The 16,809-nt window shown below is 29.2% G+C and overlaps 2 protein-coding genes across 2 annotated transcripts; both read left to right on the top strand.

The window, feature by feature from the left end:
• The first annotated feature begins 3,925 nt into the window (after window positions 1–3,925).
• Window positions 3,926–7,978, top strand: LOC110655345 (proteasome subunit beta type-3-A). The gene is made up of 7 exons (XM_021811633.2): window positions 3,926–4,093; window positions 4,175–4,356; window positions 4,450–4,557; window positions 5,188–5,277; window positions 5,884–5,968; window positions 6,744–6,838; window positions 7,716–7,978. Exons 1-7 carry the CDS (start codon window positions 4,088–4,090, stop codon window positions 7,762–7,764), a joined length of 615 nt encoding a protein of 204 aa, XP_021667325.1. The 5' UTR covers window positions 3,926–4,087; the 3' UTR covers window positions 7,765–7,978.
• A 2,029-nt stretch (window positions 7,979–10,007) lies between these two features.
• LOC110655286 (E3 ubiquitin ligase BIG BROTHER-related) lies at window positions 10,008–11,048 on the top strand. Its single transcript, XM_021811531.2, has one exon. It carries the CDS (start codon window positions 10,219–10,221, stop codon window positions 10,855–10,857), a length of 639 nt encoding a protein of 212 aa, XP_021667223.2. The 5' UTR covers window positions 10,008–10,218; the 3' UTR covers window positions 10,858–11,048.
• Window positions 11,049–16,809: the final 5,761 nt, after the last annotated feature.

The raw sequence follows: 16,809 nt of genomic DNA, 5'->3' as shown, positions 1-16,809 counted from the left end.
TCCATGAAGCTCAAAGTTTCAAAGTTTGTATTGTGAGTTCGTCATAGATTGGATTTAAAAAATAATATTTCATTTTTTTTTAAGAATTAAATAGAAAATGAGAATAAAATTACCCACAAATATTGTACACTTGCATGCTACTAATGCAATATAATATATACAAACACTTAGGGGCATTTAGTTAGAAAACTTTAATATTTATATTCAGAATCACATTTTTGAGAATTTAATTTTTCAGAAAAATGATATTTCATTTTTAGTTATAATTTTAATTTTATTTAAAATATTCAATTCTTATGTTTAATTAAGAATGTAAAAGAAGATGAAATAAATCATCATAATACCTTTAATTTAAACATAATTTATAAATATATAAATACATATAATATACAATAAAATTTGTCATAATTAGCCACATCTATATCTAATATACTTTTATTTAAAATATATATTAGTAAAAATAAATATTAAAATAAAAATATTTAAAAGATATATCAACTATTAAAAATCAACTAAAAGACTACAATCTCTTCAATATATATATATATATATATATATATATATATATATATATATATATATATATATATATATATATATATATATTAACTTATTACATTTATGGGAAAGTCACTTTTTCAAGATGGGAAAGTATTTTCTCATGAGAATTTATTAAGTATAATCATGTTGTATATAAATATATATAATTTGATTATCAATTATAATGAAATTCACATAAAATCTATCATGATCAATTATCATAATAAAATCGTTATAATTATATTTTAAAATTTTCCCTTTCTCACCCACATATTGAAGTATTGAAATTTTTCAAGAATAAAACATTTTCATACAAATCAAATATTAAAATTTAACTTTTTTTTCACACAATGCTTAATGAAAAATTGTATGAAGCAAGCAATCCCCAAACAAAATAATATCAATGTAAACTTGAAGGGAAAAAAAAAAAAACAATATAGATGACATATATAGAGCTAATTCCCTTTAATTTTGGTTAAATAAAAATTTACATTGAATCTGAAATTACCTACAATAGAAATCACACATCACATATAATAAATAATGATTAATCCAATCAAGCAATATTTTTTTCACACAAAAACAATATTCATAATTAATAATGTTGTTAATCATTTCTCTCTTTCTATTTTTATCTATTATTTTTTAGAAGTTATTTTATATATAATTATTTTTCATTTTAAGAAAATTAAGATTATTAATTTTTTTTAATTTTATCTTATATTTATTAAATACAATAACTATTTATATAGTTTCCTAAAATCTATCTTAACATCTCTCATTTCTCTTTCTCTCTTAATTAGTTAAGATAAAGAGTAATTTAATCAAATTAAAAAGAATTTTATTATAATTTATATGATCCAATTACTTCCTTAATTACTTTAAAAAATCTTAAATAATAAACAAAAACAGATAAAATAAAAAATAATATGAGACATTAAAGGTATTTTTTATTTTATTATATTTTATTTTCAGGGTCACAGTTTCAAGTGACGAAAAGTCGACATTAAAGTGTCAAATTTTTATATTGATATGAACTCTTGAGAAAGGTCAACCTGCTATCTCTAGAGTAACATTTATTTATTGAGCGATAGCCCTTCCAATCGACACTATTGAATCATTAAGAAAGACTTTCGTCTTGGCTCAAGGGGTGGGTCTTGCAGTCGAGCTCTTTTCCGCTTTTGCACTAATCCAAGAAATTTAGTGGGAGTTATATATCTTTCGATTTGTATTTGGTTATTTTTCTTTATTCAGTTTCTTGATTATTGTCTGCAATATCTTATAACACAGCATATAAAACTGCATGTATTTGAGATGCAAAATCTGCAACCATGTCCAATTTCCCTTTTTTTTTCTATTTTTGGAGCATGTGTATATAACTAGACGTGATGAACAAGCTGAACCGGATTGAAACCGGTTGATTTAATTAAAGTTTAGAAAGACTAAAAACAAAATTACGTGGTTTTTAATTTTAATTTTAGTTTCTGTTTAATTAAATTTAATGGTCAAAATTTTTTAAACTTTTTTTAAATTTTATTTTAATAAAAAAATAAAGAGATTGACCCATATGACCACAAGTACTTTCATATTTCATTGAGTAAATGATTAGAAAATTATTTTTCTTGATATTGATTCGCATAGAAAATTCTTTTTTTCCATATTGATTTGCATTCAAAAGTTACAGTTCTAGTGATGTTGCTTGCGGTTCTTGGGTTATCAAACGATTCTTACGTGACCTACAATAAAATAAAGTGTGAAGTAGGTGGCCCAAGCAAGCTACTCTGACGTTCAATGATAAACGCTTAAAAGAATAAAGCAAGTATTGAAAATACGAAAAGAATATATTACATACCTTGATTATTATGATGATTCCTATTTATAAAATAAGGGATAATGTCTTTCCACTATATTCAAGATTTCGTCAGCTCATATCCAATTATATTCTTCTGTGTATTATAGAAACATCTCACTCTATTAGATAAAATTTTCGGGAAAAATATAGCGCATCTTAACAACTTACATCCGATTGATAAGATAGTCTATTTTTGTCCGAACATCTTATTATCTTGTCTGAACACCTTGTGTCCTGTCTAAATACCTTGTGCTCTGTTCAAACACCTTGTGCTTTATTCGAACACTTTACTCTTTATCGAAAACCTTGTTCGATTACCCTAAATTGACAAATCCGAATCCGACTCCATCTCAAACGATCCTAACTCTCTTGAACTTTTGAAGCATATTTTATCACCTAGTTAAACTAAAAATATTGAAATTCATGCTTTATTTTAATCTAATTAAATATAATTTAATCGATTTTAATTTGACCGATTCAATTTTTAACGGGACTTGACTGATCTATATCATAACAACAAAATTCATCGGTTCTATTGGGTATAAATTGTGGTCAACCCAAGAAAATATGCTGCCCTCTAATTAAATAAAGCAACTATAACCGTTACATTAATTAAATTATAGCTGTAAGAGCCTAGCTATTTGGATATAATTTTAAAATAAAATATAAATTCATATTTGTATTTTTAAAATAAAAATTATAAAATATCATTGCAAATCTTCATTTATTGAGATGACTGATTTTTTTTTTATTATTTTTTATATTTTTAAATATCTCATTCAACGATTCAAAGCCATTAAATTATTAATTACACTACCTCTCCACAATGGTATAAAATAATCCTATATTGTGTTTCAGATTGAATGACTCTAAATTATTGGTTAATTCACATTGATAAAATTAAATAATCCTTTCAACTTGTAAGCCGAATTAATTACTTGTGGAATCCTAATAACATTAATTATTCATAGTTAATTTTTTTTTATGACTATGAGTTTAATAACTATTATAAATATTTATATTTAAATTTATGTAATTATTATAAGCGTTTTAATTAATTTTTATATATTTTAATATAAATATTTAATTTAATAATTATTAAATTCATTCTCATATGAGATCGAGCCTATATTAAATTCACCCCAAATAGATTAGATTGTCAATAATTCATCTTATTCTTCAATTTTGATATATATATATAGAGAGAGAGCTTGGAGTTTGAGTTTCATTTATTAATAATAAAATAATGTAAAATTATTTTATATTTGTGCCTTGGATATTGCATTAGAAAAATTTTTATTTAGACTTAATTTAATATTGAAATATTTTGAATAAAATTAGATTATAAAATAAAATTTAAAATTTTACAAAATTATTGATTTGATTCATATAAAAATTTTGAACTTCATCCAAGCAGGAATTTGGCCCATAAACATTTTCACATTTTCTAAGCCAGCAAGTTCACTGCTATTATAAAACCAGTAAACTAGCCCGGCCTAACAATTTCTCAACTGAAGGGTCGGTTCGGGTCGGATTCACTCAACTCGGGCTTGGAGCAAATGCCTGGAGTGGCATCCAAGCCAAAGCCATCATTTGCGCATCTGCTTTCTTTTTATTCTCTCTTCTTGAGTTCTTAGAAACACCAACGATCTAATTCGGATTGCTCTTCACTCTACTCTCTGCAGTTCAATCTCAATGTCGGTAAGTTCCCTTCTCCCTATCTAGAAACCCTAATTTCTGTTCATAAAATCAACATTAGAATTTAATATGGAGCGATTGCAGATATTCGAGTACAATGGGAGTGCCCTAATAGCGATGGTGGGCAAGAACTGCTTCGCCATTGCGAGTGATCGCCGACTTGGTGTCCAGCTACAAACTATCGCCACTGATTTCCAGCGAATCTACAAAGTACACGATAGGCTCTTCATCGGTCTCTCTGGCCTAGCCACCGACGCTCAAACTCTGTATATACACTCATCTAAATCTCTTTTTTTTTGTAATTGCTTCGCAATTATATCGTTTGATGTTTTCTACCATTTGGGTATGTATCTATGCAGGTATCAGAGGCTTGTTTTCCGTCACAAATTGTATCAACTGCGAGAAGAGAGGGACATGAAGCCTGAGACATTTGCTAGCCTTGTCTCTGCTCTCCTTTATGAGAAAAGGTTTGTGATTTTTTTTCGGAGTGCTAATTATTGGCTGTGAATGTTAGCTGGCATGATTATTCTGGCTGTGGGGGTTTTCTTGTTATATTCTGTACTCTTTAGTTTGCAACCGTATGATGATGATGATGATGATGATGTTGTTCATTATTATTATTATTAATTTTGGCACCTTCACTTTCAAATGGCCTTGTCAATGTTGAATGTTAGGCAATGCCATGAAATGTTTTGAATTAGTTAATGTATATGTGAGTATGTTTGTCTTTCTTAAGATTTAGTTACTAACTGGGAAGATGATTATTTATAAGATGCTACTTTCCTATAATATAAATAAATTTATTGACGCTATAACTATGACAATGTGAAACGTGTTATTATTCAATCTATCACAGCCCCTGCAATACCTAGGTAAACAACTCTTTCAATATGTATTGAATGAAAGTTGTTACCATCTCTGGTAGCACTAGTGATGTTCACAACTTATGATTTTTATTTTCTGATCTCTGTATCTGTATTGTTTGTTTCTCTGTTTCTTCAAATACATGCACATTAATTCTTCCTACGGCATAATTTGTTTTTGGAGCATTTATTTACATATATGAAAAATGACATGAAGCTTTTATTCTTTCTTAGGTTTGGTCCATACTTCTGCCAACCTGTAATTGCTGGATTGAGTGATGAAGACAAGCCTTTCATTTGCACAATGGATTCAATTGGTGCCAAGTATGTTATTTCTTCTCTCTATCATTATTTCAAGCTTAAGTCTCCGCATGCTGGGTTGTTTTAGGAACTTGAATGTGCTAGTGTCCACATGAAGGATGCATCATTTTTCTGTTATTATTAGATTGAAAAAAAAAAAAAAAAAGCAGAAGAGTGCAACTTATTTTTTCCTTGCATTGCTCAATTTGATTTCCAAACTTCATAAAAAAAATTTTAAAGGACATGTTGTATTTAGCCAGATAATCATTATTTTCTGATATATTCCCTTATCTCCCCAGATTCTTGTGGTATATTGGAATTTGATCAAAAGCTGAAACTTTAACAGGAAAGACCATTTATATTTTATTGTGACTTTATTGGATTCATTCACTTTTGGTGGTAGAAGTTATATTAATTTCAATGAAGTCCGCTTATTGCCTGTTCATATCTTATCGGCATTACTGGTCATGTTGTTTCCACATGTAAGTAGCATGTGGGACCTTACTGTACAAATCAAACTGCAATCTGGCTAGAATTTTAAACAATTTTCATCAGATTTTGTTTGCTGTGCCTACTTACACATGCAAGATTCTTTTCTTTTTTACTGTTTTCCCTCTTTATCAAATACAGGGAACTTGCAAAGGATTTTGTTGTTGCTGGAACAGCATCAGAGTCGCTTTATGGTGCTTGTGAAGCTGTGTTCAAGCCTGACATGGTTAGTTGACTTATGATTTGTAACTGATCTAAAAGGTACACATTAGCGGGTATTTATTCTGTGCATACTGTACTCACAACTGCATGCGGTCTTGAGTTGTGGTGTACAGAAATTTGCACATATGGAAGTAATACAGAATATGTACATCTGAAAGCTGTACTTGGTGCAATTCTTTCTCTCTCTCTTGCATCCTCTTGACAGCATTTGGGAAGAGAGGTGGGTGGGGTAGGGTGGATAGATGGGGAAGGTGGGGTGGCGCTAGTCTGCATCAATCAATTTGCAAATTCCTGAGCTGAAGTTTAACTTTCATGTTTAGTTTGATAGTTTCTGTAGTAGCCAAGTCTGAGTGATACCATGGTTGTGGTCTAAATGAAAAGTCGACAACTAACATAAAGTGAGTAGAGCAGGAAAATCATATGAGCAAACAAAAAAGCAATAACCATCATTTTGCATTATATATGTTGAGGATATGTAATTTTTTACTTAGAAATGAATGGAATGCTCGGTTACTGCTTAGGCTTTGGAGCATTTATAATAAAATATATTGATATTTTATGTAATTCTAATTTGTTAGTCCAATACACTATTACTCCATTCATCTTGTTCGTGAACAGTCATGACTGGTGGGAAGTTTGCTGAATAGTTGACAAGATACACTTAAAGGCTAGGATCTGATATTTATTGTAGCTGATTTGATTTATACTGGTGTAGTAGTCCCTCTACTATGTGTCATTAATGAAAGCATTATTAACTCTTTGATTCAACCTGTGTTCAGGAACCTGAAGAATTGTTTGAGACTGTATCTCAAGCATTGCTATCATCAGTAGATCGGGACTGTTTGAGTGGTTGGGGAGGACACGTCTATGTTGTGTAAGTCTTCATATGCACCTCTTTTTTTCTTTAGTGCTTTGTAGTTTGTACTTCATAGAAACTTTTTCCTCGCCCAAAGAATGGTCTAAGAAGTCCTGATTCATTCTCAACAGTGCCTTTTGTAACTTTTCAGTTCTCAATTATTGATCAAATTAACATCTTCATTTTCTTGTCTCTCTGTTTGCAAAAATCTAGAAATAGAAAGGAACTAACACTGATCTCATAAAGTTCAGTTTGTTGTTGGTTTTTTTTTTTTTTTTAATAAAAAAAAAGAAGCTTCTTGTTGAGTATTATTGAACTATCCTTTTGGAGAGTTACCGGCAAGATATTCTGGAACGTTCTAAATGAATCCATTTGCCATTAATTTGAAGAGATGTAAGATGTGTCTTGTGCTCTGAACACAAAATATAGGGGCAGTATACTAATTTTTGTGATGCCAAATGGTGCCTTTCTTTTGAATTTTACTAGTATTTTATTAAGATTGCAACTACATTAGTATCCCGTGCAAAGAAATTTAAGTTTTCAGTGAATTTCTGATTGAATTTGGCATCTTCTGAAGATCATATTTGTTGATTTTTTTATTCTTTTATTTCAACATAAATGTGCTTCTACTGAATTTTATAGCTATGAGGAGAGTTAAAAACTGGCCAAATTCCATGAGATGGCCAAATAAATGCTAGAGTTTGATTGTCGGAGTTTACTAGATCTCAAGTTTTCTTCTCTTGTCCTGTCGGTTTCCACAAGTTTCTTTTTCATTTTTTTATTCAGTTGTTGATCATATATATATACTCATTATAGACGCAATAATTTTCCCTTTTGAAGCCATTTGTAATTGGTGACGGCCTAACTTTTTTCTTTTAAAATGTTTATGCTGTAGTACTCCCACTGAAGTTAAAGAAAGAATCTTAAAGGGAAGGATGGATTGACCTTTGTTTGCAAAGCTGAAGATCAAAGCCCTTTAGACAAACACTAGGCCACCAGTTTTTCCAATATTTTCAAACCATTAATTTGAATGAAGGCCGTTGTTCTGTAACTTAGTGAAAGTACTGTTGATAAGATTTTCAACTTGAAGCTCTGTATCAAGTTATGGTGTATTGAATGCACCTTCTAGACAGTTCTATTGCCAAGTTTGATTTGTTAGTTGTCTATTTTGAATGAATTTAGACCTCAGATAAGATGTTACAGAGATTATCGCGAATCTTCAACTTTCAGTAATGGAGTATTCGAGGTTCTTAATGGAAAGGGGATATATGATGATGGGATAGACAAGGGACAAACATGTTGATGTTTTGCCTTGTTAGATCTGTTGTTTAGACTCCTTAATCTAGTAATTGAGAAGATGTGCCCCACACACAGGGTTGTCTCCTATACTTGGAACCATTCTTGACCTATTGACGCTGTATGATATAATATTAATCTTATAAATCAAGCGATTCTGCTTATGGCTCATTCACCCCAAAAGCAAGTGCCAGAGGACACCAGCCATGATTAATCTTACTGGAAAGTCTTGCATTATCCTTTTCATATTTGGTCGATTTTTGCATTACGTGATGCAGTTCAGTCTGCTGAAGTTGGCCATGGTGCTGGCCCCATTCTACATAGGTAATTAATATCTAATTAATGAATGTCTATAACTATGAAGTAAGTCCTTTGAATGTAATATATATTAATCTTATAAATCAAGCGAATTAATTACAGCTTTCTATTGCCGAAAATTAAATTAAAATTTAATATTTTTTAAAAATTAGGTTATTTTTTCTAAGATTTTCAAAAAAAAAAAATGTTTGGATTAAATTGTTTATGCTTATGATCAACCGGTTTAATTGATTATTTCAACAATATAAATTTCAACAATATAAAGTCATCATGTGATCATAACCATAATTGTATTCTAAAAAATATAATTTATAAAATTGAAAAATTATTTTAAAAAATTAATAATGTAAAATATTTTCAAATGCTAAAAAAAAATAAAATTATGCTTGTTAGAGCTCTTTTATTTTCTTTTGTTTTTTATTTTTCTTGTTCAATGACATAATTTAAGTTGAACTTGTAATTTTTTTTCTTTTAGTTTTTTCAATTCATTTATTTTACTATTAAAAAAAAAAAGGATTTGATCTATTACTCGAAAATTAATCGCAATACAATCTAAATTTATTAAGGCTTATGAAATTCCAAACCAATTTTATGGCCCAGAAATTCCACACATATTAGGGCTGCTTTTTTTGTTTGTGAAATTCTTTTAACAAAACAATTTTTTTTTATTTAGTTGTAATTATTGTTACTCGTGACCGGTGACTAAACCTGTTCATGGGTGGTTCAGTTATCCAACAGGTCTGGCCCGATATCTTCTGTCTGGGGCTAGACAAGGGCTGTATAGCTCAACCCAAATACTCAACTATATTTTATATATATTTTATATACATAAATGTCCGGCTGAAGCTTTGAATCCCTACTTGAATTAGAATCCAACCGGCCCACTCAATAATTAGGACTCTTGGCAGTGCTGGAATTTTGATTAGGTGTAACCACTGTCTATGTAATGATTTAATTATAATAATTGTTCATAGTAGAATTCACCATAATTAATAGTTATAATAAAATTATTGTATATATATCAGTTTCATTATATAATTTTTCTGCTAATAGACTGGCGAGTATTTATTTATATCATGCAATTATAAATTTCTACATATTATAATAAATTAATCAAAATTTATAAAATAATTTAATTTTTCTTTGAATATAAATACATTTTAGGTTGACTAGTTAACTTCCTTAAACAATCCAAATATCAAAAAATTCTAATAATATTTATCAGGATTTAAGATATAAACACGTAAATTCATATATTTAATAAATGCGTGCTATCATATATCTTATATATTGAAAACATAATAAACTATGTTTAGGAAAAAAAAATTCAAGAGCTTAATTTAATCAGCAATAAACCAAATTTAATATAAAGATGCTTAATATTCTCCTAAAAAAATGCTTAATATGATTATCATATGAATTAAATATGAATAATTTTACGTGCACCAAAAAAAAATCCACGGAGAGACGTAATAGGTTGGATTTGAGAGAGAGAGGTTGCCTTAAGGCAAGGACTCTACGAGAGTTCAATTTAGGAATAAGTTAGTTAATTAAAATGGATGAAGGAAAATAATTAACTTCTGAGAAATGGTTTTCAGTTGCTTCACAGAAATACTTTCCTTGTCCCTCAAGGAACTACCTAGTTCAGCTAGCGGCGATCATCGATATACAGGCAAGAATAATGATATAACCCTAACCCTAGAGTTTGAATCTTGAATTCTGCATGAAAAAAGTTGCCTTTCTTCTAAAGAAATTAAGCTCTCTCCTCCAATTTGATCATTATAATGGAGAACAACCAAGACAGGAAACGCCCAATGGATGACGAAGAGAGAAAGCAAGCGGACAGGAGCGTTCCCTTCTCTGATCCTGATCAAGTTCATTCCGATTTTGCTATTGCAGTAGCTTTGCAAGAGCAGGAAAGGGCTGCTTTCAATATCCTAACAAGCATCGGAAGTGCTAGTGAAGAGGAAAGTGAAGAAGATTATTCAAGCGAAGAAGAAATCAATGAAAATGATTATGAATTCTCTGAAAGTCAAGAAATGGATTTTCTTGAAGGACAAGATAGCAACAGCGACAGCCAAGACATGGATGTAGATGAAGAAGAAGAAGATGATATCGATCCCGACGAGCTATCCTATGAAGAACTGATTGCTCTAGGGGAGTCTGTAGGAGAAGAAAGGAGAGGACTAACCTTGGAAGAAATCAGCAAGTGCTTGCGTCCATGCAAGAATGAATTTACAGAGAAGAGATCAAGCGAGATAGATAGGTGTGTGATTTGTCAAGTGGAATATGAAGAAGGTGATGAATCTTTGGTACTTCTTCCTTGTAGCCATCCTTACCATTCTGAATGCATAACCAATTGGCTTCAAATCAAGAAGATTTGCCCAGTTTGCACCTCTGAAGTTTCTTCATCCCAGAATTAATATTTGTTAGGGAAGTTATAATTGTTTGATTAACTTGACACATGTTGTACATTTCTATCCCATAAACATTAATTCATTTGTAATTAATTTGAACTTACTATTATTTGCTTATTTTTAATAGGTTTGTCCATTATTTAATTTGTTTGCTTCTCATCAACTTCATATATATAATTCTTTTGTGTTAGTTAATATTATTACTTCTATTTTATATATAATTTTTAATTTCACTATTTATATTTCATATATGAAATTGTATATACAGAAGAGATTGTTTAAATATTGAGATATAATATAGAATTATTCAATCTATCAGAAATTTAAGATATAAAATATATGATAGAACACACCTATTAAATATTAAATATAATATAAAAAAATAAAAAATAAACAGCAAATATAAAAAGAAGAAATAAGATCAAGCCGACCCATAAATCATACTTTCCAAAATTATTGAATTTTATATATGAATTTCCCCATTTAACATGTGCAATTTGTGCAAACCCACTTGAAACTTTGAAAGCCTCCATTGGGAATTGGGAATACAGCTGTTCTATGGCTTTACAGTATGCTATAATTAATAATAATACTGTGTCTTTGTCTTGTCTATATATAATTGTATGACATTATCAAAAGGAGAAGACAAGAAACTTAGTTAGGAAGAACAAGGCTAAACTAAAAATAATCCATTGGCCATTAGACCCTTCAAATGTCATCTTCAATTAAAAAATCTAATTAATTACTACATCTGAATGTTTATTTCATTAAATCGTCGAAAATTCAGAAATGAAAAACATCTTTAACATTAGTCCAGTAACACTAAGGGATGGCCTCCCTTCCCTTTTCCAAAATTGGATTATCTCTTCCCCACCTTTAGACGAGATTTGTGGATAAATAAATTATTAGTTTTTATCAGCAGATTGAGGGCTTTAATGTGAGGGTTATCTTGTTCATACACCTTTTATAATATGGTTGCATGCAGGTTTGGCTCCTTCATTGTGCTGTGTATCTACGGGCTCCAAGAGAGAGTACTTTTGTGGGATGTTAGCAGGTCTCTAGCCATCTTTGCCTCTCATGGTCGACTCCAAAATTAATTATTAATATATTAATTAATAATTCCGCCGTTTGAAGTTCTGCCTCATCACCCTTTGCGAGCAATTTGATTGTTCTCTAGGTTACACAATTTTTAGTCTTCGGCACTTACGTATCTGTTTCTTCCTTCAGGTTGCTTAATCTTGTTGTTCTTGGGGTTAACAACTAGGCGGACACTTTACTAGGACTTTTTCAGGCCTCATAGCCATTCTTATCTATCAAATGGTAGAGTTCTTCCTGTGCATTCTTAACAAAATTTCAGTATCCATGCCCAGCTTAATTCCATTAGGTTTAAAATCAATTTACATTAATTATATAAAGGTTTAAAAATTATATACACAAATCTTTCATATTGGTATTACAAATTCAAAACAAATTGTTTTGGACCGTAAACATCATTTCAACTCTCCCATTAAAAATATTTAAGAAGTTCATCGTATCAAGGAAAGGACATTAAAAATGCTTGCGTAGATTAATTGGCTCACGCCGTGGCTTGTCGTATAAAACGACAACAAAAAAACAATATTTATATAATAAATTATGTAAAAAAGAATAATAAATTAAAAATATTCTAGGAACCATCTAGCAGGATTTAGTCCTAGGTGGCCGCAGACCATCCGCCAAATTTATCTTTATTTCTATTGAGAATAATTTGAATTCAAATCCAAATTAATTATTATTTAATTAGGATGATTACATAGACTACTTTACCATATAATTTAATTATACTAAAGTTTTTTTATTGATTTTAAGTAAGTAGTTTCTCGCTCTCTCGAGAAATACCATTCAATACGTGAAAATTATTAAATTTTTTAATATTTTTTTTAAAAAATATATCATAAATTTAAATGAATTTAGAAATGTTTATCTGTACATTCATTTGCAACATAATTGTATTTTAAATATAAAATTACAGTATTTTAAAAAATAATCACTAATTAAAATAATATTAATAACAATGCACAATGCAACTCATATATTATTAAAAATTATCTAAAAAAACTCTCAATTTTTACAATTATATATATACTAATAAAATTACAAATTAAACCTAATGCTTTTTAACTCTTACCAATTATACTATATTATCAATTAAGTCATTAATTCACTAATGGGGACACTATATAAGCTACCACATTAGATTCCACGTCATGCCAATAGCAGGATATCATTGATGTGGTAGCTAGCATGACGGTATGTTAATAATTTAACGCCTTAATTGTCGATAGGTAAAATTAGTAAGAGTTAAAAAGTATAAGATTTAGTTAGCAATTTTTATAAAAATTTTTAAAATATTTTTCCCTTAAAAATTAATGTAAATAAATAAGAGCAACCAATAAGAAAAAAAATTCCAAACATGGGAAGCTTGAAATCAACTCTTGCTATAATTCAGCAAGTTGGGACTAGTAATGGACCAATGTTGAAAACATGAACTTGGATTATTTTAGGACATACAATACAATTACATGAGACAAACTGGCGGCTAATTAAACAAAATATATAACAAGTCTTCTCCTTTTCCAATATACCTAAAATAAAGTAGCAAAAAAGTCCCTTTTCATGACATTCTATGAGCAAGTGTTCATTTAACTTGGACACACCAAAAAAAAAAAATCACTATAATAATATATATTAAACCAAGCAAATGGTCACCCCACTACAAGTAATCTTGATGAGCAATTTTTCTTAATTCTTATGCTTTCACACCCAACATATGTATAGCATCATCATCATCATCATTCATATGGTCTTATAGTTTTGAATCTTCATTGTTCTTGGGTTCTTATTTAATTAATTATATGATCTAATCCATCAGCTAATAGTAGTTGACAAAGATAAACATGTTTCTTGCACAAAAAGGAAGGGTTGAAAGTCATTTGATTTGATAAAATATTGTGTGTTATTTGAGTAGGTCCAATCAATAATCATTCGTTTCACACAACCTTTTTCTGTCTATGTTCTATGGATTTCATCAGCAGGATTTGGCTATGGAAAGTGTGCCTCGACCATCAACTTGCTGATATTAATATAAATTCGATTTTATATATTAAAGTTTACATAATATTAATTAAAATATTTATAATAATTATACTAATTTAAATTTACATATCCTATCAACTCATTTTTATTAATTGTTTAAGATTTTTATATTCCTATTAAGAAAATAATTAAACAATTTAAATAAATTATTTCTTGATTTAATTAAATACAAAAATGAAAAATTGATAAGATGAATACTCAAAAATTATAGAAATAATTCTTATATTAATAGAAATGAGTATAAAATTAGAAAAAAATTAATTAATATTTGTTAATATTTTCCAAATATTAATAATTTTAAATAGAATAACATTTAAAAAATGCCCATAAAAGTGGATGAGGAGAGTATTAAATTTAATAATTATTTAATTTATTTTAATCCCAACTCATAAATTTATATTTAATTTAATTATGGAATATCTTGGCGCACACTTTATTATTAAATTAAGGTGGGAATGTTGATTTTTGAAAGCCAAAAGCTGTCGAATCAGAGGAATGAGCACATCAATCAGTGTTGATCTTGACCGTCTAAGGATTGACGGCTCCCAATCTTGAATCTGATGCTGTTGATTGAATCTGGGTCCACAAATTTTGGCGAAGTGAGTACTAACAATATCATAATTGCAACTGCTCTCCCTCCAACGAATCCTAGTGCGCCACATTACCAGACAGCAAGCAGTTTTATTCACCGAGGAGACATTAGGTCATACATTGCGACCAGTTTATGTCACTGCCTGTCCCCCTCGTATATCCACGTGTCAAACGACATGAATAACGTGGTGGCAGGTCCACCAGTTGAGCGTTGCCTATCGTGAAATTAACGTATCAAGAAATTAGCGTGTATCGTGGCGGAACGTGATTGGTTTAATTTCCTGGCCGCATTCATCCAAGTAATAGCTAGTGAGCCACCGAAAGTAAAGTTTGGATATGTCCACGTTAGGAATTTATAATTAATAGTTCACGCCTTTAAATAAATTAGTATTTCAAATATTTTTTTTGAGAAATTAGAAAAATATTTACTCGAATCTACAAAATCAGTATTTTAATTTATATTAAATAATATTTAAAGATATTTTACCAACGAACAAATGTCCTCTACTTGTATTTATATATATTATGAAAAATACTTAATTATATCTACATAATACGCCCATTCAATATATAAATTATATATTAATTAAAATTATAATTTTTTTTAAATAAAATAAAAATTATAGTGAATCTATATAAAATTGTGATAAATTTATGGCCCGTAATTTTCGCAGTAGGGACAAAAGTTCGATGCATGTGCGAGAAAAAGCGAGCGTGGAAGTAGTGTAATTTGGCGGTTTCGGCGCTTGCCCAGTAACTTCCTTCTTTTATCCTTATCCACGTATATTGTTGACATGTAATTTTCTAACACCTACAATAAAGTTGGTGCGTGTGTTTCTTTTTTTTTTTTTTACAATTGTCCACTAATGATTTTACTATATAATACTTCATTCTAAAATGATAATTAAAAAAATTTAATTTTAATTTCAAATATTATAATTAAAAATGATTCATAAAAATAAATATTTTTTTTATCAAACTTCAAATTAAAATCTTCATAAGAATTAAATTCACTTGCTAATTAGGCATATTTTCAGAGTTATGATACATTTTCGCTTTCCAATTCGAACAGAGTAGTTCAAGCTTTTGGAAATTCAATTCAACAGTAGACTTAGCTTTGCGTGAAAAGACTTGGAATCAAACATTGGAGCACAAAACATGGCCAAATGGCTCAAACTCAGAAATACATGCCAACTCAATTTATGGAGAGATTCACATATTAAATCAATAAAACAAATCTTTAAATACGTGGAACACATGAGATTTACAACTCGTTACCTAAAATAGGTCAAACAACTATAACGCAATATAAAAAAATTAATTAATTAATTAAGTGATAATCCGATATGGTATATAAAAAATTACATATAAAAAAATTATAACACAAGTATTTTTACTATTACAAATAACGTGCAACGCATATTAAAAAAAATTAATTACTATTAAATATTAAAAAATATATAAAAATATTAACTGATAAATAGTAATAGTCACCATTAATCATCCGTGACAATTACTGATGACCGATGGTTAAATTTATTCATGGGTTCAATTATCCAATTGGTTTAGCTCGATATCTTCGGGTTGGGCTTGGACTGGGGGATAGACAGCCTCATATAATAATTTTACTACATAATACTTTATTCTAAAAAATTAATTACAAAAATTTCAATTTTAATTTCAAATATTATAATAAAAAATTATTTATTAAAATAGTTTTCTTTTTTATCAAACTTCAAATTAAAAGCTTCATAAAGAATGAAATTCACTTGTTAATTAGTTATATTTTCAGAGTTCTGATATAGTTCGCATCAAAATTCGAACTGAGCGATTTAGGTCCTCAGAAATTTATCTCGAAAGTAAGCTCAGTTCGGCATGAAAAGACTTGGGACCAAACATTAGGACAAGGCTCATGGCCAAATGGTTCAAACTCAGAGATGATAAGGTGATAAGGATTGCCTTATCATTTATTTGGGAGAGTGGAGGAAGAAAAAGAAGAGGAAGAGGAAGAGGAAGAGGAAGATGAGATTAAAGCTTGGTTGGTTGATATTTTTACTCAAATAAGTGGTGATGCCTTTATTTGCTCTAATATTATGTAAGTTTGGTGTTGAACACACACTAATACTATTTTTATTATCACATAAACTGTACATTATATAGAGTTATATTACAGAGAGGATAGAGATATAGGAGTTTTAGTCTAATCTAACTATTATACAAGGTTGGTACAAC

Source organism: Hevea brasiliensis, chromosome 12, assembly GCF_030052815.1.
Source record: "Hevea brasiliensis isolate MT/VB/25A 57/8 chromosome 12, ASM3005281v1, whole genome shotgun sequence".
Taxonomy (NCBI): Eukaryota; Viridiplantae; Streptophyta; class Magnoliopsida; order Malpighiales; family Euphorbiaceae; genus Hevea; species Hevea brasiliensis.
This window is presented reverse-complemented; position numbering and strand designations above follow the sequence as displayed.